This window comes from Fringilla coelebs (assembly GCF_963513975.1).
Source record: "Fringilla coelebs genome assembly, chromosome: 22".
In the NCBI taxonomy this organism is placed as follows: Eukaryota; Metazoa; Chordata; class Aves; order Passeriformes; family Fringillidae; genus Fringilla; species Fringilla coelebs.
In genome coordinates, this window is record NC_140048.1 from 8,553,708 (window position 1) to 8,574,685 (window position 20,978).

General features: G+C 49.5%; 1 protein-coding gene across 1 annotated transcript; it reads left to right on the forward strand.

The window, feature by feature from the left end:
• Nucleotides 1–1,093: 1,093 nt before the first annotated feature.
• Nucleotides 1,094–20,691, forward strand: MXRA8 (matrix remodeling associated 8). The gene is made up of 11 exons (XM_084220185.1): nt 1,094–1,187; nt 1,285–1,366; nt 6,196–6,216; nt 8,131–8,439; nt 9,299–9,400; nt 11,741–12,187; nt 16,473–16,631; nt 17,805–17,835; nt 18,321–18,397; nt 19,534–19,611; nt 20,393–20,691. Exons 1-11 carry the CDS (start codon nt 1,173–1,175, stop codon nt 20,416–20,418), a joined length of 1,347 nt encoding a protein of 448 aa, XP_084076311.1. The 5' UTR covers nt 1,094–1,172; the 3' UTR covers nt 20,419–20,691.
• Nucleotides 20,692–20,978: the final 287 nt, after the last annotated feature.

Sequence of the window (20,978 nt, forward strand, 5' to 3'; positions counted from 1 at the left end):
GGAGGGGCTGCCCCATCCCATCACCCCCAAATCTCCTCACTTGGTAGAAATGGCACAGTTGGACTTTCCAGGGAAATTTTTGTGAAAATTTCTGAAAGATTATTTTAGGATTTTTCCCTACAAACAAACCCCTCCTCTGCATCTGTCTTGGACAGTGTGGAGTTAACAGCAGGCTTCTTTTTATTTAAAATTTTTTTCATGTTCATATTATCTAATAATAACAATAACTTCAGTTTCTTGGAATTTGGTTGGAAGTGTCTGGTTCTGTCTGATGCTGCAGACAGGATCCTGGACTGGCTGAAGTTCTGATCTCCCAAAGTTCCCCTTGTTGCAGTGTGTAATTATTTAAATGTTTATTTAGGGGGCTGTTATAATTATAATTAAATTCTCTCCTCTTTCCTGAAACTCTTCCCCCTCTGGGGTAGAGGGAATCTATTTTCTGGTGGAGTAGAGAGACAGTAAAATGTCAGAAGGAAAAATTCAAGTGTGGCCATTGAGTTTGTGCTCATGGATCCCCTGACTTGTGTTTTTAAGTTCTCTAATGGAGTCCCACAGATATTTAAGGACAGTGAGTTTTAATTCCCTTTTGTCACTTGATTAATTTGATTGAATTGTAAAATCCAGCAAATCCAACCCACTAAATGGTGTTAACCATGAGCAACAATAACCTGACAACAGAATGTGAAAAAACAGAAAAATTGGCCCTATTTTCCTTTTCCTCTAATATATAATTTTACTTTTAATATCCTAGCAGCAGCTACTTTATTTCCTATTTTATACTCAATTTCCTGACTTTTAATTTTCCTGTAAATACCCAGCCCTTGCTTACAAATCACAGGACAGGGTAAATATTGTTTTCTGGGTTGTCTTTGGAGACTGGAGCTGGAAGTAAAACCATATGAGGAGATCAAAACAGAATAAATCCAGTCTGGAGGAGCGTCAGACAAAGGCAGGAACAGCTGGATCAAGTAAAGCACCAGGAAAATTGCTTCCATCCCTAGGGGGAGGGAGAAAGATTTGTTTTGTGGGACCAAGTTTGATGTCAGAGTGAGGGAGGGCTCGGGAGGTGCCAGAGGGAGGGGAAGGAGCAGAGGGATCTGCAGAAAGTGTCAGGGAGGGGAAGGAGGTGCAGTGACCCTGCACGCTCTGAGCTGCTCTCCTCAGCCCTGGGGATGCAAATTGATGAGGTCATAGCGTTTTACAGTGACAGAAAAGAAAGTTAAAGGAGGAAAAAACCAAAAAAAAACCAAAAAAAAAAAGAAAGTTTTCGGCTTGTTTTTCCAGAGAGACGAAAACTCCGAGGAGCCGAGGAAAGAAATGGAGCAGCTTGTGAAACTCCTCTTGTGGCAGATTCTGCTTCAGCAAAGTAAGCTCTGAGCTGTTGCTGGGGTGAAATTCGCTTTTATTTCAGCTGGGGGGGTTGGCTACCAGATTTGGAAGCGTTATCTTTGTAAGGTTTTGTTCAGACTCCTAAATTTGCTCTGTTTTCGTCTGGGGAGGGGAGGGAGTCGGAGGTTTTTCCTCTCTGCTTTTTGGGCAGAGAATGGAAAAAATGTTTGAGGTTGTTGGAGCTCTGTTCAGCATGTTTGTGCAGTTTTTTTTCCCTATCAGCAAATTCAAACCCAATAAGCTTGGCTGTGAGTACAGCAAAGCTTTCAGAGTCAGATTTACAGGATTTAAAGTTATTTTTTTATGTTTGAAGAAGCAGAAACAGCTTGGGGGGGGATGTGAGAGGGTTCAGAGCAAGGGAAAAAAAAGATTTTTGGGTTTCTTTTCCTCTTGTCAGCATAAAGACACACACAGAGTTCATTTTTTGGGTAGCAATGTGCAAGAAAGGAGTGGGAAGTGAGAAGTTTTTTGGGGACTGGTGACCCCCTGCTCTTCCCAGCCCTTTCCAGAGGCTGTGGCTGACCCCTGAGCCCCCCAGCCCTGAGGTGGAGCAGGGTGAGGAGCTCATTTGGTGCCTCCTTAATCCACTTTGGTGTTTGCAATGCCCCAAGGCGAGGCTGGGCATCAGTCCCAGGGCTTGAAGTGGCTCAGAAATAGGAGGAGGAGGAGGAGGAGGAGGAGGAGAGCCCACAGCTGAGTGCTCCAGAGGCTCCAACCAGTCCAGTGAGTCCCAGGGAGCTTTGGCAGAGCAGCCAGGGCAGGAAGAGCAGGTTGGGCTGCTGCAGAGCCACAGGGCCCACCTGGGCAGGGATGATCTCTGACAGAGCTCCAGGTGCGTCTGGGACTGACCTGGATCCGCTCTTGGGACGGCGATCCCAGGAGGAGGGAAGGGAGGAGAAAGCTGGCTCTGTGTTCAGAAGGCTTGGTTGGTTATTTTATGATAGATATTATATTAAAAACTGTGCTAAATGAATAGAAGGAAGGATTTCATCAGAAGGCTGGGTGAGAATAGAAAAGGAATCAATAACAAAGGTTCAGACTGACCGAGACACTCTGGGCTCTCTGTGCTTGGCCATTAATTAGAAACATTAATTAGAAACAACCCCATGAGCCCAATCCCAGCTCCACCTGTTGCATCCCACAGCAGCAGACAATCATTGTTCACATTTCATTCCTGAGGCCTCTCAGTTTTTCAAGAGGAAAAACCCCAAAGAAAGGGTTTTTCTAAAATATCACAGGTACACGCTCTGATGTTCGAGCCCACCCAAATCAGGTTATAACTCAAAAATGAGCATGGGGAGGGGGGAAATGTGAAATGTGTGCTGTGAGGGAATCTGTGCCCCCTCCTGCTCAGGATCCACTCCCTCAAGGGTCCATGGCTCAGCTCCCTGTTTGGGGTGGCTCTGCAAACCCATCCCAAGGTGGGTCTGCAGCCAGGGGGGAGCTCGCAGGGCAGGGGAGGCTCTCCAGAGCGCTGCTGAAATCCCAGGAAAAGCTGGGGCAGCTCTCTGAGGGATCCTGGCTGTGCCCAGCCCTTGCACACACACACACAGAGGAGGGTTTTCCTTCCTGCAGAGGCAGCACATTCCTGCTCTCTGCATGTTCCCACCTGCAGGGAGGGCAGGAATTCTTGGGGCTCCCTGGGTGTCGGAGGGCTCTGCCATCCTGCTGGGAAAGTGGGAGAGCCTGCTGCTGGGAAAGCTGTCCCAGGAAGCCTTTAAAAAAATAAACAACACAGAGATTTAGAGAAAAATCCCAGTTCAAAGCCTGGCTTGGAAGGGAAATTGGGTTTTGCTGAAAAGCTGAGTCTTGCAGGCTGGAGTGGGAGCAGTTTGGGATCAGCTCTTTGCTCGCCACCTCCCTCTTCCAGATGTGCCCAGTGGCTTTAAAAAAACCCCATGGAAAGCTCATTTCTGTCCCTGCTGCCCCAGGAGCCTTCAGGGCCTCTCAGCCCCCCAAAGAGTCAGGATGGAGCCGCTGTCTGTCCCCGGAGGGTTTGGGGACAGCCTGGTGGCACCGCCGCTGCTTTTCTGGAATTGTGCAACGGCCCCGCAGAGCCCCTGGAACCCCACAGGCAGAGGGGAGTCTGGGGAAATGAGGGGAAAGAGGAGCCCAGAGGTTCCATCAGCACCTCCTGGGTCCCAGCAGGGAGTTCAGCCCCAGGCAGAGCTCAGGGGACAATCTTGGGGACAATCTTCTGTCCTTGTCCTGCTCCAGGGACGCTGCCTGCAGAGCGTGTCACACATCTCTCACAGCCCCAGCCTTTGGCTCCTAGTTTGCCCACAGTTTTTTTGTTTTTTGGGTTTCTTTTTGTTTTGGTTTGTTTTTTTTTTTTGGTGGTTTAATTCTTCACATGAAAAATGGATGGGATTCCAGAAGTAAGAGCTGGCTCTGCCTTTTAGAAGCGATTAAGAAATCGTTTTCCAGGCTGCTTTTCCTCTTCCTCTGCTGTGGGAGCACAGAGTGTCTCTGGGATGCTGCTGAGCCAGCACAGAACGTGTCAGGGGACAGCTCAGAATTGGCTTTTGGTGGTGGCTTTTTGTTGGACTTTTTTTTTGTTTTGTTCTGGGTTTTTTTTGTGGTTACATCACCCAGAGGGGACAGAGTGATTCTCCATCCCATGGAACTCGAAATTCTGGAACAAAAGCCACAGTTGTGTTGGCAGCTCTGAAGGTTCAGAAGCTCCAGCTCCTGGAGGTCTGTGGGGACAGAGGGCAGAGCTGTCACCAGGAGCAGGAAGTTTTGGTTTTACACCTGACTCACCAAAATCCCTGCTGTCACCTGGAGTGGGCTGTCCTTTAAATCTGCTCAAAATCCCTTTGAAAAGGCAGAAAATGCCGTTGGAAATGGAATGGCTTTTTGAGGAAGCAGCAGCATTCCTGCCCTGGTCCTGGCTGAGGTTTTAAGGGTGGAGAGGAAACCAGGAGACATCAACTTGTCTGGTCTGAGAGGTTCCATCCCAGGCAAGCCCTGTTTGCACAGAGAGATGTGCTTGGAAATGCTGCCCAGGCTCCAGCAGCTCCACCTGGGAAGGGGAAAGGGGAAAGGAAAAAGGGGAAAGGAAAAAGGGGAAAGGAAAAGAAGGAAAAAGGGGAAAGGAAAAGAAGGAAAAAGGGGAAAGGAAAAGAAGGAAAAAGGGGAAAGGAAAAGAAGGAAAAAGGGGAAAGGAAAAAAAGGAAAAAGGGGAAAGGAAAAGAAGGAAAAAGGGGAAAGGAAAAAAAGGAAAAAGGGGAAAGGAAAAAAAGGAAAAAGGGGAAAGGAAAAAAAGGAAAAAGGGGAAAGGAAAAAAAGGAAAAAGGGGAAAGGAAAAAAAGGAAAATGGGAAAGGAAAAAAGGGGAAAGGAAAAAGGAAAAAAGGGGAAAGGAAAAAGGAAAAAAGGGGAAAGGAAAAAGGAAAAAATGGGAAGGAAGAATGGGAAAGGAAAAAGGGGAAGGGAAAAAGGGGAAGGGAAAAAGGGGAAAGGAAAGGAGAAAGGGGAAAGGAAAAAGGAAAAAGAGGAAAGGAGAAGGGGGAAAGGAAAGCAAAATGGAAAGGAAAAAGGGGAAAGGAAAGGAAAAAGGGGAAGGGAAAGGAAAAGCCCTGGCCTGGCAGGTGGGAGGTGCAGGGCTCCCAAAAGGTGCTGGTGACAGCTCAGAGCTTTTGTCCCTCGCTGGATTTCCAGCGCTGCATTCCTGAATTTTGCGTTAATTCGACGCTGCTCCGTGTTTTTGCCATTAGCCAAGGAGAGCAGAAACGCCTTCACTCCCCTCCTGAGCCAGCAGAGGATGTTTCTGTCCCACCACATCCATTTGTTGTCCGGGCAGGGCTCTGGAGGCAGCCTCAGGCACCGTCCCCAGCTCCCAAATCGCCGTTCATGTCACGACATTGTCCCCTGGCCCCGGGGCAAGCCACAAGGACACAGTGCCACCTCAGCTGGTGGCCTGTCACAAGTGACACCGATTTTTTCCTGGCTGACTTGATGCTGTGGAAGCGATTTTTTAAACCATTCTTTTGTTTTTCTAAGGCAAATCTGAGTCCTGGCTTGCAGCTGACACGATTTGCAGCATATCAGGACAATCAAATGATGGAATTGTGGTGTCTCTTTCTTACATGCAGAGAGCACAGACCTTGTCCAAGGTTGGATTGGCACTTTGGGATGCTGAGATTTTAAATGTAAGGGAAAAACCCTCCTGTTTGAAGGGCCTTGCTCGTTTTTGTTCTCTGCTGCCCAGTGCTTTGTGATGGAAAAAGAGGAGGAAACCAAATTAATTCTCAGCACTTTGGGGTGTGCTAAAATACCCCCAGCCTGGAGTTGAATTTGAAATTCAGAAATTCCAAGGCTAAAAAAAATAAATTAAAAACCAAAAATACAGTCTTTGTCTGGAGGACTTTGTGCCTGTGACATTAGCAGGACAAAACCTCCAATGATTTTGATGGCTTTGGCTGGGTGCAGAGATGAATGGGGGTGTTGTGTTGGGAATCTGTGGGGATTCCTGATGCCAGGGGACCTCCTGGAGCCCTCCCACACGGGGAGCAGGAGGGGCTGGAGCAGAGAAATGCAGAATCAGAGGAATTGGTTCATCTCTGGCAAAGATCTGGATCTGAGTTGTGTGAGCTGGAGAGAGCTGCTGCACCCAGAGCATCACAGAATTCACTGTGCAGACAGAGAGTGGGAAATGGATAAAAACCTCCAGCTGCAAACACCAGCATTAGCAGGGAAGGGGGAATGGATGGAGCAAAGCAGAGGTGGCTGCTGCCTTGGAGTGTGTCTGCAGCTTTTTTTATCCTTTTCTTGTCAGTGATACTCTTTATTTTCTCTTTGACAGGTTCTGTGTGCTCCTATTCAGGTGAGTGGCACCTCTGGAGATCTGCCAGGCTGTGTGATTGTGGGGGGAGTGAGAGAGCCCTGATCCCATGGTGTGCACATTCCTGACTCCTGTGGGTCAGGCATCCCTGCACTGCTGTCCCCAAACCTGCCCTGAACCTGCTCAGGGCTGGGAGGGTGGGCAGGACAGCTCAGGTGTGCAATCCTGATCACAGACACGAATCAGATCTGTGGTTTGGGGTTTTATTTATTAGGGAAAGGTCCTTCCCCCCGAGGGGGCACTGCCCAGACTGCCCAGGGAATGGTCCCAGCCCCAAGAGCTCCAGGAGCGTTGGATCCCTCTCAGGGGTGCACAGAGTGGGATTTTGGGGTGCCTGTGCAGGGTTAAGGTTGGATCAGTGATTCCAGGGTCCCTTCCAGCTCAGGATTCTCCCTGACATCGCTCCTGCAGAGATTCCAGCCCCTCCTCCACACCCCATTGACTCCAGAACCCAGAACTCTTTTTTTGTGCTGCTTTTGCAGTCCCAGCCGATGCCTCCAACCCAGCCAGCGTGGTGGTGTCAGTGCTGAGCAGGCTCCCCTGGGAATGGTCCCAGCCCCAAGAGCTCTCAGGGGTGCACAGGGTGGGGCTGTTGGGGTGTCTGTGCAGGGATAAGATTGGATCAGTGATTCCTGGGTCCCTTCCAGCTCAGGATTCTCCATGACATTGCCCTATGTTGGTCTCAAAACCAGAATTAAAAGCGCACAGAGATTCCAGCCCCTCCTTCACACCCCATTATTTCCATAACCCTACAACTCTTTTTTTGTGCTGCTTTTGCAGTCCCAGCTGATGCCTCCAACCCAGCCAGCGTGGTGGTGTCAGTGCTGAACATCAGTGCAGCTCTGGGCTCCCAGGCCGTGCTGCCCTGCAGGAGCCACCGCATGGTGTGGACCTGGGAATGGTCCAAGAGCTCCAGGATGGCACCCTCAGGGATGCACAGGGTGGGATTGTTGGGGTGTCTGTGCAGGGATAAGGTTGGATCAGTGATTCCTGGGTCTCTTCCAGCTCAGGACTCTTTGATTCTCCATGGCAGTGCCCCATGCTGGTCTCAAAACCAGAATTAAAAGCACACAGAGATTGCAGCATCTCCTCCACACCCCATCGCCTCCATAACCCTACAACTCTTTTTTTGTGCTGGTTTTTGCAGTCCCAGCCGATGCCTCCAACCCAGCCAGCGTGGTGGTGTCAGTGCTGAACATCAGTGCAGCTCTGGGCTCCCAGGCCGTGCTGCCCTGCAGGAGCCACCGCATGGTGTGGACCTGGGAATGGTCCAGGAGCTCCCCCAGCCCCAAGAGCTCCAGGATGGCACCCTCAGGGATGCACAGGGTGGGATTGTTGGGGTGTCTGTGCAGGGATAAGATTGGATCAGTGATTCCTGGGTCCCTTCCAGCTCAGGATTCTTTGATTCTCCATGGCAGTGCCCCGTGCTGGTCTCAAAACCAGAATCAAAAGCGCACAGAGATTCCAGCCCCTCCTTTACACCCCATTAACTCCAGAACCCAGAACTCTTTTTTTGTGCTGCTTTTGCAGTCCCAGCTGATGCCTCCAACCCAGCCAGCGTGGTGGTGTCAGTGCTGAACATCAGTGCAGCCCTGGGCTCCCAGGCCGTGCTGCCCTGCAGGAGCCACCGCATGGTGTGGACCTGGGAATGGTCCAGGAGCTCCAGGATGGCACCCTCAGGGATGCACAGGGTGGGATTGTTGGGGTGTCTGTGCAGGGATAAGATTGGATCAGTGATTCCTGGGTCCCTTCCAGCTCAGGATTCTTTGATTCTCCATGGCAGTGCCCTGTGTTGGTCTCAAAACCAGAATTAAAAGCGCGCAGAGATTCCAGCCCCTCCTCCACACCCCATTATTTCCATAACCCTACAACTTGTTTTTTGTGCTGGTTTTGCAGTCCCAGCCGATGCCTCCAACCCAGCCAGCGTGGTGGTGTCAGTGCTGAACATCAGTGCAGCCCTGGGCTCCCAGGCCGTGCTGCCCTGCAGGAGCCACCGCATGGTGTGGACCCAGGACCGCCTGAACGACCGGCAGCGCGTGGTGCACTGGGACCTGCTCAGCTCCTCCCTCGGGGACAGCAGGATGGAGAGGCTCTGTGACATGTACTCGGCTGGGGACCAGCGTGTCTACAGCTCCTACAACCAGGGCAGGATCCTCATGCCTGAGAATGCCTTTGCAGACGGGAATTTCTCGCTGGTGATCAGAGGTGAGGAGGATTTTTCCGCCTCGGGGGGTTTGGTGGGAATGGGGGGTTCACAGCGTGGTTTTTGGGGGATGGATTTGGGGTTTAGTTGGGGTGTTAGGGTATGGGTTGGGCTTGATGATCTCCAGCTTGATGATCTCCTACAACCAGCATCCTCATGCCTTATTGTAAATCAAAGACGACTCTGACGTTGGAGAGGGAGAATGATGCAGCTGACTCCATGCTCAGAAGGCTGATTGATTATTTTATTGTATATATTATATTAAAAACGATACTGAAAGAATAGAAGGAAGGATTTCATCAGAAGGCTGGGTGAGAATAGAAAAGGAATCAATAACAAAGGTTCAGACAGACCAGACAGTCTGGACAGCCGGACTGTGCTTGGCCATTAATTAGAAACATTAATTAGAAACAACCCCATGAGCCCAATCCCAGCTACAAACACTCCGTGGTTGTTGTTCCTGTGCCTGCTCTCAGCTAAACCCAGACCAGCTTCCTCTTTCCACCTGTCAGCAGAAACACACACATTTCTACTCGCAGGAAATACACAAAATTCTGCTCAACTGAACAAATTACTTCATTAGGTGAACAAATCATCATATTGGATGATTTGTCTCTGCTTAACCCACCCTGGTGGTAAGGATGGCTTAGAATGAAGTTCTCTACATCCAGACAAAGATTTGAGAAACTGCAAAAGACACAAATAATCATTGCCTCAGTATAAACCCCTGAATTCCTCTCTGCAAATGACACAAATCATCATTATCTCACTAAAAACCCCTGAATTCCTCTCTGCAAATGACACAAATCATGATTGTCTCAGTAAAAATCCTTGAATTCCTCTCTCTTTGCTGCTCCACAGGTGTGGCAGAGAGTGATGCAGGCACCTATTCCTGTAACCTCCACCACCACTACTGCCACTTGTACGAGACTGTGAAGGTCCAGCTGGTGGTTGCCAAGAGAGGTGGGTGTGGGGACAGCTCTGGTTTCACAGGGGCCACAGGAGGCTGTGGCAAGCAGCAGGAAAACCTCTGTGTGCTGCTCTGTGCTGCTTGCTGCCCGCTGCCCTGAGTTTCAGAGGGTTTGTTTACAAAATTCTCATTTTCCTGGTGCCTGGGGCTCGCTCAGCTCGGTGTGTGCTCTTGGGCGTTACCAAACTGTCCCTGCTGCAGCAGCAGCAGCACATCCCTGGTGACAATAATCCCTACCTGGTGACAATAATCCCCACCTGGTGACAATAATCCTCACCTGGTGACAATAATCCCCCCACCCTGGTGACAATCCCCCCACCCTGGTGACATCCCCCTGCACCCCGCTGACAATCCAGCCCTGGTGACAATCCAGCCCTGGTGACAATCCAGCCCTGATGACAATCCCCCCACCCTGGTGACAATCCCCCCACCCTGGTGACAATCCCCCCCCAGTGACAATCCCCCCACCCTGGTGACAATAATCCCCCCCGGTGACATTTTCCCCCTGGTGACAACAATCCCCCCACCCTGGTGACAATCCTCACCTGGTGACAATAATCCCCCCATTCCTGGTGACAATCCCCATTCCTGGTGACAATAATCCCCCCACCCTGGTGACAATAATCCCCCCACCCTGGTGACAAACCCCACCTGGTGACAATAATCCCCCTGGTGACAATCCCTCCCCGGTGACATTTTCCCCCTGGTGACAATCCCCCCACCCTGGTGACAACAATCCCCCCCTGGTGACAATCCCCCCCCTCAGCTCAGCCCCAAGGACCTGCCTGTGCTCTGGCTGCTGAGCTTGCCCTGACCAGCCTGTACTTAAACCCCACCACACCTTAAACCCAGCTCTAAAATCACAGCTCTAAAATCGCAGCTCTAAAAGCCCAGCTCTAAAATCACAGCTCTAAAAGCCCAGCTCTAAAATCCAGCTGTTGGCAGCTGCAGGGAGTCCCCCCCATCCACACAGACACCCCTTAAAAATCCATTTAAACCTCTGGGTGTCACAGAGGAGCTGCTGGGGTGGAAGTGCATCTCCTCTCTGCTCTCACAGAGCAATAAAATCACCCTGAGAGCCCCAGTCTGCTCCTCTGTGCTCTGGCTTCTCCTGTTGTTCCTCTTCAAGAGCCAAACTCAGCAGAGCTGCTTCAGCTCCTCCAGTAATTAGGGCCTTTGTGGGTAGGAAAGCATTTCCTGCTCCGAGGATTGGGATGAAGATCCTCGTTCCATTCTTAGCCTGTGGAGGGAATTTGCTTCCTGCTCTCTGAAGCAGGAGATGAACTCGGAGTTAGAAGGGGGAGAAAGTGGCCTTGCTGCATGAAATGGACAAGGATCTTGGAGGATAAAGGTGTTGTTTTTTATTAACTGGTGAAATAAATGTGAAAAAGCCAGGGTTGTTAATGTTAGTGCACGTCCAGGCTGTGCCATGTGGCACTTTGAAGATTTTTAACTTGTGAAAGTGTCAGACCCCGTGAGCAGTCGTGCATTTTGGGACCATTTTGGTTCATCCTGGGTTCATTTTGGGACCATTCTGGTTCATTTTGGGACCATTTTGGTTCATCTTGGGTTCACTTTGGGACCATTTTGGGACCATTTTGGTTCATCTTGGGTACAGCCCTGGCTGGGCCCTCGTGCTGCCCAAGGTGGATCCATTCTTTTCATAAATCCCTGCTTTATTCTCTAACTCTGCCCAGCCCCTGTTCTAGACCAGCTTTCAGAAGGCATCACTCCAAATATTTTCCAGAAGCTGCTGCTCAGGTTGAAGTGTGTTTTCCCCTCCCCACCTCCCAGATTCTTCCAGGTTGAAGTGAGTTTTCCTCTCCCAGATTTTCCCAGGTTGAAGTGATTTTTCCTCTCCCTATATCCCAGACTTTCCCAGGTTGAAGTGAGTTTTCCCCTCCCAGATTCTTCCAGGTTGAAGTGAGTTTTCCTCTTCCAGACTTTCCCAGGTTGGAGTGAGTTTTCCTCTCCCTATATCCCAGACTTTCCCAGGTTGAAGTGTGTTTTCCTCTCCCAGATTTTCCCAGGTTGAAGTGAGTTTTCTTCTCCCAGATTTTTCAAGTTGAAGTGAGTTTTCCTCTCCCAGATTTTCCCAGGTTGAAGTGTGTTTTCCTCTCCCAGATTTTTCAAGTTGAAGTGAGTTTTCCTCTCCCAGACTTTCCCAGGTTGAAGTGTGTTTTCCTCTCCCCATCTCCCAGACTTTCCCAGGTTGAAGTGTGCTTTCCTCTCCCAGACTTTCCCAGGTTGCAGTGTGCTTTCCTCCCCACACCCCCCAGATTTCCTTTTCCCCTCCTCTACCCCATCCCATTCCCATCCGCGTCCCCCCACAGGCGAGGAGCCCAGCGAGTACTGGGACGGCGAGAAGCCGGTGCTGGTGGCCCCGGAGGGCAGCGCGGTGACGCTGCCCTGCATCAACCGGCAGCACATCTGGACGGAGCGGCACAGCGAGGAGGAGCAGCAGGTGGTGCACTGGGACCGGCAGCCGCCCGGGGTGCCGCAGGACCGGGCGGACCGCCTGGTGGATCTGTACGCCTCCGGTGAGCGCCGCTCCTACGGGCCCCAGTTCCTGCGGCAGAAGATGAACGTGAGCCGCGGCGCCTTCGCCCTCGGGGACTTCTCGCTGCGCATCTCCCGCCTGGAGAGCGCCGACGAGGGCACCTACTCGTGCCACCTGCACCACCACTACTGCGGGCTGCACGAACGCAGGATCTACCACCTGGCCGTCAGCGAGCCGCGCAGGGACGGCAGGGTGGTGAATGTCACCGTGCCTGCCGCAGGTGGGTGTCAGTGACCCTCAGAGATGGGTACTGAGGGTGGTGAATGTCACCGTACCTGCTGCAGGTGGGTGTCAGTGTCCCCTAGAGATGGGCACTGAGGGTGGTGAATGTCACCGTGCCTGCCGCAGGTGGGTGTCAGTGTCCCCTGGAGATGGGCACTGAGGGGGGTGACAATCATGGTCCCTGCTGCAGGTGGGTGTCAGTGTCCTTTAGAGATGGGCACCGAGGGTGGTGAATGTCACCGTGCCTGCTGCAGGTGAGGGGTGTCATTGTAAGGGTGGGCACTGAAAGGTGGTGAACATCATGGTCCCTGCCACAGGTGAGTGGTGTCATTGTAAGGATGGGCACTGAGGGTGGTGAATGTCACCAGGCACATCACGGTGCCTGCCACAGGTGAGTGGTGTCATTGTAGGGATGGGCACTGAGGGTGGTGAAAATCACGGTGCCTGCTGCAGGTGAGTGAGAGATGGGGCACCGAGGGTGGTAAATGTCACCAGGCACAGCGTGGTCCCTGCTGCAGGTGAGTGGTGTCATTGTAAGGATGGGCACTGAAGGTGGTGAATGTCACAGTCCCTGCCTCAGGTGAGTGACCCTGTAGAGGTGGGAAAACTGAGGGTGGTGAACATCAGAGTTCCTGCTGCAGGTGAGTGGTGTCATCGTAAGGATGGGCACTGAGGGTGGTGAATGTCACCAGGTACATCAGAGTCCCTGCTGCAGGTGAGTGACCCTTAGAGATGGGCACTGAGGGTGGTGACAATCATGGTCCCTGCCACAGGTGAGTGGTGTCATTGTAAGGGTGGGCACTGAGGGTGGTGAATGTCACAGTCCCTGCTGCAGGTGAGTGTCCCTGTAGAGATGGGCACTGAGGGTGGTGAAAATCAAAGTCCCTGTTCAGGTGAGTGGTGTCATTGTAGGGATGGGCACTGAGGGTGGTGAATGTCACAGTCCCTGCTGCAGGGGAGTGTCCATGTAGAGGTGGGAAAACTGAGGGTGGTGAACATCAGAGCTCTGCTGCAGGTGAGTGGTGTCCCTTAGAGATGGGCACTGAGGGTGGTGACAATCATGGTCCCTGCTGCAGGTGAGTGGTGTCATTGTAAGGATGGGCACTGAGGGTGGTGAATGTCACCAGGCACATCACAGTCCCTGCCTCAGGTGAGTGACCCTGCAGAGGTGGGAAAACTGAGGGTGGTGAACATCACGGTGCCTCCTGTGATGCCTCCACCTTGCTTCATATTTATTTCTATATTCTGAAACCCCAAACTCTCAGTTCTCCACCCTGTGACATCCCACACTTCTAACCAACCCCACACCCACAATCCCAGTTCCATCATTCCATTCTGGAAGCTTCTCCACAGCCCCAGGTCAGTGCAGGGCTCTCCTGGGGTCAGAGTCTGTCTGTACAGACACTTTGAATTTCTGTACAGAAAGTTTAAATTTCTCAGCCCCAGGGTTCTAGAATGGGACCACCATCATACTGAGAATGATTTATTGCTCAGACAAACATCAGGGGCTGTGAGATTTACAAGAGCAAGCAGCCCCAGCTCAGCAGAGTCACAGGTTCTTCATTTTGTGGCTTTCTAACCCAGGACTGCCACAGGATTTATTTTGCTTTTCTGACCCATCCCCTTTCCTTACTGCCCTGCACTGCTGGCAAACCAGCTGGCTTCGCTTTGTATTTTTATATTTTGTATTTTTAATTTATTTTGGTATTTTTTTCCCTTTTTATTGGCTCTCTCTCCTCCATGCTGGTATGGGGGTGTGGGCAGGGGGCTGATGCATCCCTGCCTTTGCTGTCAAACTCTTCCCAGCAGAGTTTCTCTCTCCCCTTTGCACGGATGTTTGGGCTGTGCAAGGTGCCAGACCATGCAGAATCAACCACCAGGAATTTTCCTCCACCCTTCAGCTTTTCTTTTTTAAACCAATTTTCATATTTTCCACTGCACTGAGCTATCATCTCTCAGCCTGTCCAAACTCAAAACCATCACAACTTCGTTCAGGCAGAAAAAGGAAACAAAAATCCCAAGTTTGATTTATTTTATTTTTTTTTAAGTCTTTTGGGTGTAGCTCTTTATTAACACTTTAAAATATTCATTGTGTTTTTAATATTTATTGGCTGTTTAATACAGAATTTTGATTCTCTTCATCCATTTTTCAATAGGTTTATTCTCCTGTAAAAATTGGCTTTCTCAAGTCACAGAGACCTCAATTTTTTTTTCCTCAGCTTTTTTTTCCAGCCTTGCTCTGAGCTCCATCCCCAGACAGGAATTTCATCCCTGTGGGGCAGGGCCTCAGTGCTGCTCAGTGTAAACGTGGTGGATCTTTACTCAAGGAGTGTTTTTACTCAGGGTTTGCCCTGCAGCAGGTGGCTGGAGAAGCTGTTGTGTTTCATGAGTGAAACATTGCTAAAATCTTGGCAAAACCTTTCCAGGTTTGTGGGGAGCTCTCCACCTTTTCCAGCAGAATAATCTGACACTTTGGGAAGAGGATGTTTAAGAAGTGCTTTAACTTAAGGATTTATTCTGCAGGGGTCAAAATGTGAATTTGGGGTGGGTGGAGGTGAGATGTGCAGAGATCAGATCCTGGTTACAGAACAAACCTTCATCCCCCAGCCCAAATTCTGCTGTGGGGTGGGGAGGGGTCTGTGCCCCCCTGGCCCTGCCCTGGGCACTGAGCTGTCCCCCCGTGCCTCAGTTTCCCCAGCTGGCACACAGGACACATCCCACTGCCCAAAACGATCCAATCTCTGCTTCCCCTCTTTGTTTTTGCAGTTTCCCCTAAAGCTGAACCCCAGCTCTGTGGGAAAGCAAAAAGCCAGGAATAGAAATCCCTCTGCTGGCTGTGCCACCACCTCCTTGTGGAGCAGGGCTGGGACAGAGCAGAGCTGTCCCCGTGCTGTTTGCAGCTTTGCAAGTGGCTTTCTTGGTTTGAGCTGATATTTTTGAGCTTGGCAGGGTGGGAATGCCGTGGCTCTTCCAGCTCTGTGTCCTGGGAGAACTGGAAATCCCAGAGTGGAGCGCTGGGCCACCAGCAGAGAGCACCTTGCTGGAGCTTTTTGATTTTCTAGGAGTGCTGCTGGCATTAGCAAACCATCAGCTCTGGTCTCAGAGTGTTTATTTCAACCCACTCTCACCTGATTTAATTGGATTTTCGCTGGGTTGGTGTTTTTAACTGCTGCAAACAAACTGCCCAAAAAACTGGAAGCAGTCCCAGCACTGCCAGCAGAGTCAGGACACATCTGCTGAGGGGGGCTGTGCCTTTTGAGGGATCATTTTTGTTATTCTATTTTTATTATTTTTATTATATTTTTAATCATTTTGTTTATATTATATTATATTATATTATATTATATTATATTATATTATATTATATTATATTATATTATATTATATTATATTATATTATATTATATTATATTATAATTATTATTTTTATTATATTATTTTTATTATATTTTATTATTTTTATTCCATTTTAATTATTATATTTTTAATTATTTTTATTCTATTTTTAATCATTTTTATTCTATTTTTAATCATTTTCATTATATTATTATCATATTTGAGGCATTGTTATTTTGAAGTTTTATTTCCCCCACTTTTCCCCTTAATCCCTCTGGGGAATTAGGAAGGGGGAACTCCCAAAGGAATGGGAGGCTCCATCCTGATCTTGCCTGGTGAAAATTCCCTGTGAGGGGTGAGGGAGGCATTTCAGCTCCATTTTTGAAGGAAAAATCCCTCTCCCAGCAGAGTCCTGTGGGATTCCAGCCTGGGCTGGCTTTGTCCATTCCTCTGACTCTTGCAAGCAGAGGAGTCACTTCCTCTTCACATGTGGAAAACATTGACCTATTTCTTTGAGATCTACCAAAAAAAGAGAAAAAATAAAAGTTCCACATGGAAGTTTGGAGCTCCCCTTGCCTGTGCTGTGGGACAGAAATCCTCAGAAGGAATGGAATCTTGGCTTTCCTCTGCTTTTTGGGGGGGTTTATTTATTTTATTGATTTTGTTTCGTTTCAAAGGAAGCTCGTGTTTTGGCTCTGGAAGCTCTTCCCACCCCATAAATTACAACCCTTGGCTGGAGTTTGTGTTGAAAGGGACCCAGAGGAGCCTTGTGGGACCCTCTGGAAGGTTTGGGGCTGCCTTGGCTCTGGAATTCCTCCCTTCCAGAAGGGAGGAATCGCTGATCCCAGGGAAGGGATCCTGCTGAACCCTGGGAATTGGGATAAATCCTAATTTGAGCCCTGATTCATTCAGAATTCAGAATTCCTGCCCTGCTCTCCTTCCCTCAGATCCAAACGTGGTCAGGGGCCACAATGTCATCAATGTCATCATCCCTGAGAGCAGGATGCACTTCTTCCAGCAGCTGGGCTACGTCCTGGCCACGCTGCTGCTCTTCCTCGTCCTCCTCATCGTCGTGGCGCTCGTCACCCGCCGGCGCCGGCACAGAGGTGAGCCCGGGCAAACCCTGAGCTGTGCTGCCAGCAATTCCTGCCAGGAGCAGGGATCCCCCCCTGGAAAACCAGGGACTGCCCACTGGGGGGATTGCAGGGCTGGCGTGGTGGGAAAATGCTCAGGGTTTGATTTTATGGAATTGTTTGGGTGGAAAAGATCTCCAGGGTCATCAGGTGCAGGCTTTGGGTGAACCCCACTCCTGATTTGCTCTGTAGAAGAGAAGGAAATCCCTTCCCAGGTGGGATTTAACCCTTGAGAGTTCAGGTGCCCAGGATTTGCAGGGTTGGGCTGGTGTAGAAATGCCCAGGGTTTGATTTTATGGAATTGTTTGGGTGGAAAAGACCTCCAGGGTCATCAAGTTCATTCTTTGGCTGAACCCCACTCCAGATTTGCTCCATACAAGAGCAGGAAATCCCTTCCCAGGTGGGATTTAACCCTTGAGAGTTCAGGTGCCAAGGATTTGCAGGGCTGGTGGAAAATCTGGTGGGAAAATCCAGACTTTGATTTCATGGAGTTGTTTGGGTGGAAAAGATCTCCAGGGTCATCAAGTTCATCCTTTGGCTGAGCCCCACTCCTGATTTTCTCCATAGAAGAGAAGGAAATCCCTTCCCAGGTGGGATTTAACCCTTGGGAGCTCAGGTGCCCAGGTCCTTGCCCAGTGGGAGGATTTGTAGGGCTGGAGTGGTGGGAAAAGGTTTTGATTTTATGGAAAAGGTTTTGATTTTATGGAATTGTTTGGGTTGGAAAAGACCTCCAGGGTCATCACCCCCAGGCTTTGGCTGAGCCCCACTCCTGATTTGCTCCATAGAAGAGAAGGAAATCCCTTCCCAGGTGGGATTTAACCCTTGGGAGCTCAGGTGCCCAGGATTTGCAGGGCTGGGTTGGTGTAGAAATGTCCAGGTTTTGATTTTATGGAATTGTTTGGGTTGGAAAAGACCTCCAGGGTCATCAAGTTCATCCTTTGGCTGAGCCCCACTCCTGATTTGCTCCATAGAAGAGAAGGAAATCCCTTCCCAGGTGGGATTTCTCCCTCTGGGATCCCATCAAGGGACCCTGGGATCTCTGGGTGACACCACAGGACTGGGTTTGGGTGCCACACACAAAAACCAACCCCAGGAATGGGTCTGGGCTGGCTGTGGCTGCTCACTCTGCTTTTTCCTCCTGGTTAGGTTATGAATACAACGTGAAGAAATATGGAGAGTGAGTATAACCAATTTTAATATTATTAATTAGGTTTAGAATGCGTTTAAGTGAAATAATTTAAATTTCCTTCTCAGCTAAGGGCCTAAACCAGCTGAAAATCTGGTTAGGAGGGGGAAGTGGAAGGAGAAAAGGGTTTGTGGGGCTGATTTGGCAGTTGAATTTCCTCTTGTTACTCTTTGGGAAGTGATTGAGGGATGAAGTTTCTGTGAGATGTCCTTGGGAGCTGGAGGGAAAGGAATAATGCACAGATCTGGAGCTGGGCTCCTCCAGATCTTATTTTATGGGATTAAAGTAGAAAAGAGAAGGAAATTCCAGGACTGGCTGCCCCTTGTTCTAAGATCAGAACAAACAAGTGGGGGAAAAAAAATTTTAAAATGAAATAAATTCTCTAAATAATTAGAAAAGCTATTGGGGAAAAGTGTGGAAGCAGCCAGTCATTAAAAGATGGGACAACATCATTTCCATCTTTATTCCCTTTTCAGGAAGGATGTGAATCTTAAAGAATTTACAGTGGACACAACAGATCTGAGCCCACACAAAAGTGAAGACATCAGGCTGGGTAGGTACCCCTGGCCACCAAAGCAGGGCAGAATCCCTGGAAATCTGAAATTTCTAACGGAAATCTGAAATTTCTAACAGCACTTGGATATTTGGAAGTGACCTCAGCCATTCTTTACCCTCTGGAAGTGGGGATGGATTTTATTTGACCCAAATTGGGTGAGGAGAAGTCCTGGGTTGGTTGAGTTCATTGTCTCCACCTTCTGTTGAAGCCACTTTGGTTTAACTTTCTGATTTTCTCCTCCCTGGATGTCAAATAATTCAGTGAAACATTTGGGCCTCCTGTCAAGATCTGTGCTGGCAATTAGGGCAGATAAAAAGAGAGAGAGGGGAAGAAAATCTGAGATAGAAAAGAGAAAATACAAATCCTCTGGACCTGGTGGCAAAATGAAAGGGAGGAGGAGAAGGGAGCTCATTTCAGGCTGTGAAAGTGTTTTTGGGATTTATTGGGTGGATCTGGGGAATTTCCAGCATTCCTGAAGGTGGATGCTGCTCCTTGCTGGGGTTTGAAGTTTATTGTGTCAGTAATTGATCAGGGCTTGCTTCTGGCTGGCATTTGGAGTGAATCCATTTCAAAAACTGCTGCTCCTGTCTGCACCCCCTGAGGTTCCTGAAGCCTTGCCAGGATGCCAAGCTCACCCCAGCTGGATAAACCAGGAAATTATTGTCCCTCTGATTGCTTTATTTGCCTCCCCAGTGAAGGCACAACCTTTGAAAGAAAAAGCTGACAAACCTCAGGTCCCAAGAACAAAAAGGTCCCAGCAAACCAAAAATTGGAAGTAAAGAAAGGAATTGCAGAGGGTGGGTTGCAAAAATCCTTCTCTGTGTGTCCCAGCAGAGCAAAATCTCAGGATAATTGCACCAGTCACCTCCAGGTGAGCTTTGAGGAGATAATCCAGGGCTGGAAGGAGCTGTGAGGAGCAGGGAGCTGAAGTTTGCACAACTGATAAATGCCAGGGGCTAAAATGAAGTCAGAGCTGTTCTCCTGCTGAGTAACTCCACAAATAATTCCTAGAAATCAGAGGTGCCAGACCTGGAGTGCAGCAAGGGAGGGCTGATCACCTCTGCCTTGCTCACCAAACTCTTGTTTGCTTTTTTCCCTGGTGCCTGTGTGAATTCTGCTCCTCCCTTGCACAGATTACAAAAACAACATCCTGAAGGAGAAGGCTGAGCAGGCCAGAAGCTTCCCAGCAAAGAACATTGATTTAGACAAAGGTAATCAGCACTTTCTTCCCCTTAATTGGTGGCTGTGGGGACCTTCTGGTGGGAACAGTCCATCAGGGAGTGACCAAGCCACAGCCAAAAAGGAATGAGAAACCTCATGGCAAAAGCAGGGATGAGGAGCCAGCTGCCTGCCCAGCCTTTCATCAAACAGCCACAAGATGCAAGCAGTGATTAGGCTTTTAAAAGCTTTGGGCAAGGCACAAATTGGAATTTTTCTTGATTGGAAAAAGAAAGTTTGGCAGGGCTGGAGCGCTGCCTGCTCTGCTGTGACCTCAGAGGGAGCCCAAAAATGTCCTGGCCTGGTGTTTGGGCAGAAAGCACAGTGCAGGAGGAGGGTGTTGGGAGTGGAATTAATTTCTGGGTGATGGGCAGTTCCTGCATCCAAGAAATGCAAAGAGCTCTCCCTCCCTGGGGCTGCTCCTGCTGATCCAGGCTTAATCCCAGGGTGGTGCCTGTGCTTGTAGGACAGTGTCAGGCAGGGCTTGTGACCACTCTGGGATTCCATGACTCACTCCAGGGGAATGAGGATTTAATAAATGGGCTGAAATGACACCAGGCAGGGAAGGGAGAGCCCAGGAGCTGTCCCTGATGGAATTCTCCTGGCATTTTCTCCTGCAATGGGCAATAATTTCCCCCCAGTCTGTCTCACCTGGGGGAGCTTTTTGATATCAGGCTTGTGGGTGACTGCAGAAATAAATCCATATTTCTGTGCTTCTCTGAATGGTTTGAAATCTCTCTCCAGGTGCTGACCCCTCTTTCCATTTGATTTCAGATTTCAGGAAGGAATATTGTAAATGAAGATGCTCCCAAGCTGCTGGCTGGACCAGAAGCTTCCACCCAACACAGACCACGTGGAAGAGAGATGGCTTTTCTTAATTCCATCTCCCTCCAGTTCCCACAGAATTTTTTCCACATCCACTTTTGTTTTCCCCCCCACACAAGGGTGCAAATGCTTCATGGAAGAGTTAAACTGTCTCGTGTGCATTTATGGGGTTGGGTCGCCTTTCCTTCCTCTGTTCTCCCAGTCCTCCCTTCCCCTTTTCTTTCTTGACAATTACTGTTGGATTTTATGCATCAATGATTTTTATGAGCTGAATCAGCAGAGGTTTTGCTTTGATGTTATTGCTTTAAATAAAACCACCTGCATCGCTGTTCCTGAGCCATCATTGCACCAGGCATTTTTCCATCTGGTGGATCCATCAGGAGAGCAATGGCAAAAGCTGATCCCTGTCCTAGGCTGGCAAAAATCATTTCCCACAGAACTTGGAAGCACAGCCCTCCCCAAAGCTCCTTTTATCAGTGGGGAAATGTCAATATCCTCATTTCCCCAGGAGGGAGAAGCACTGGAGGGCTCAGCT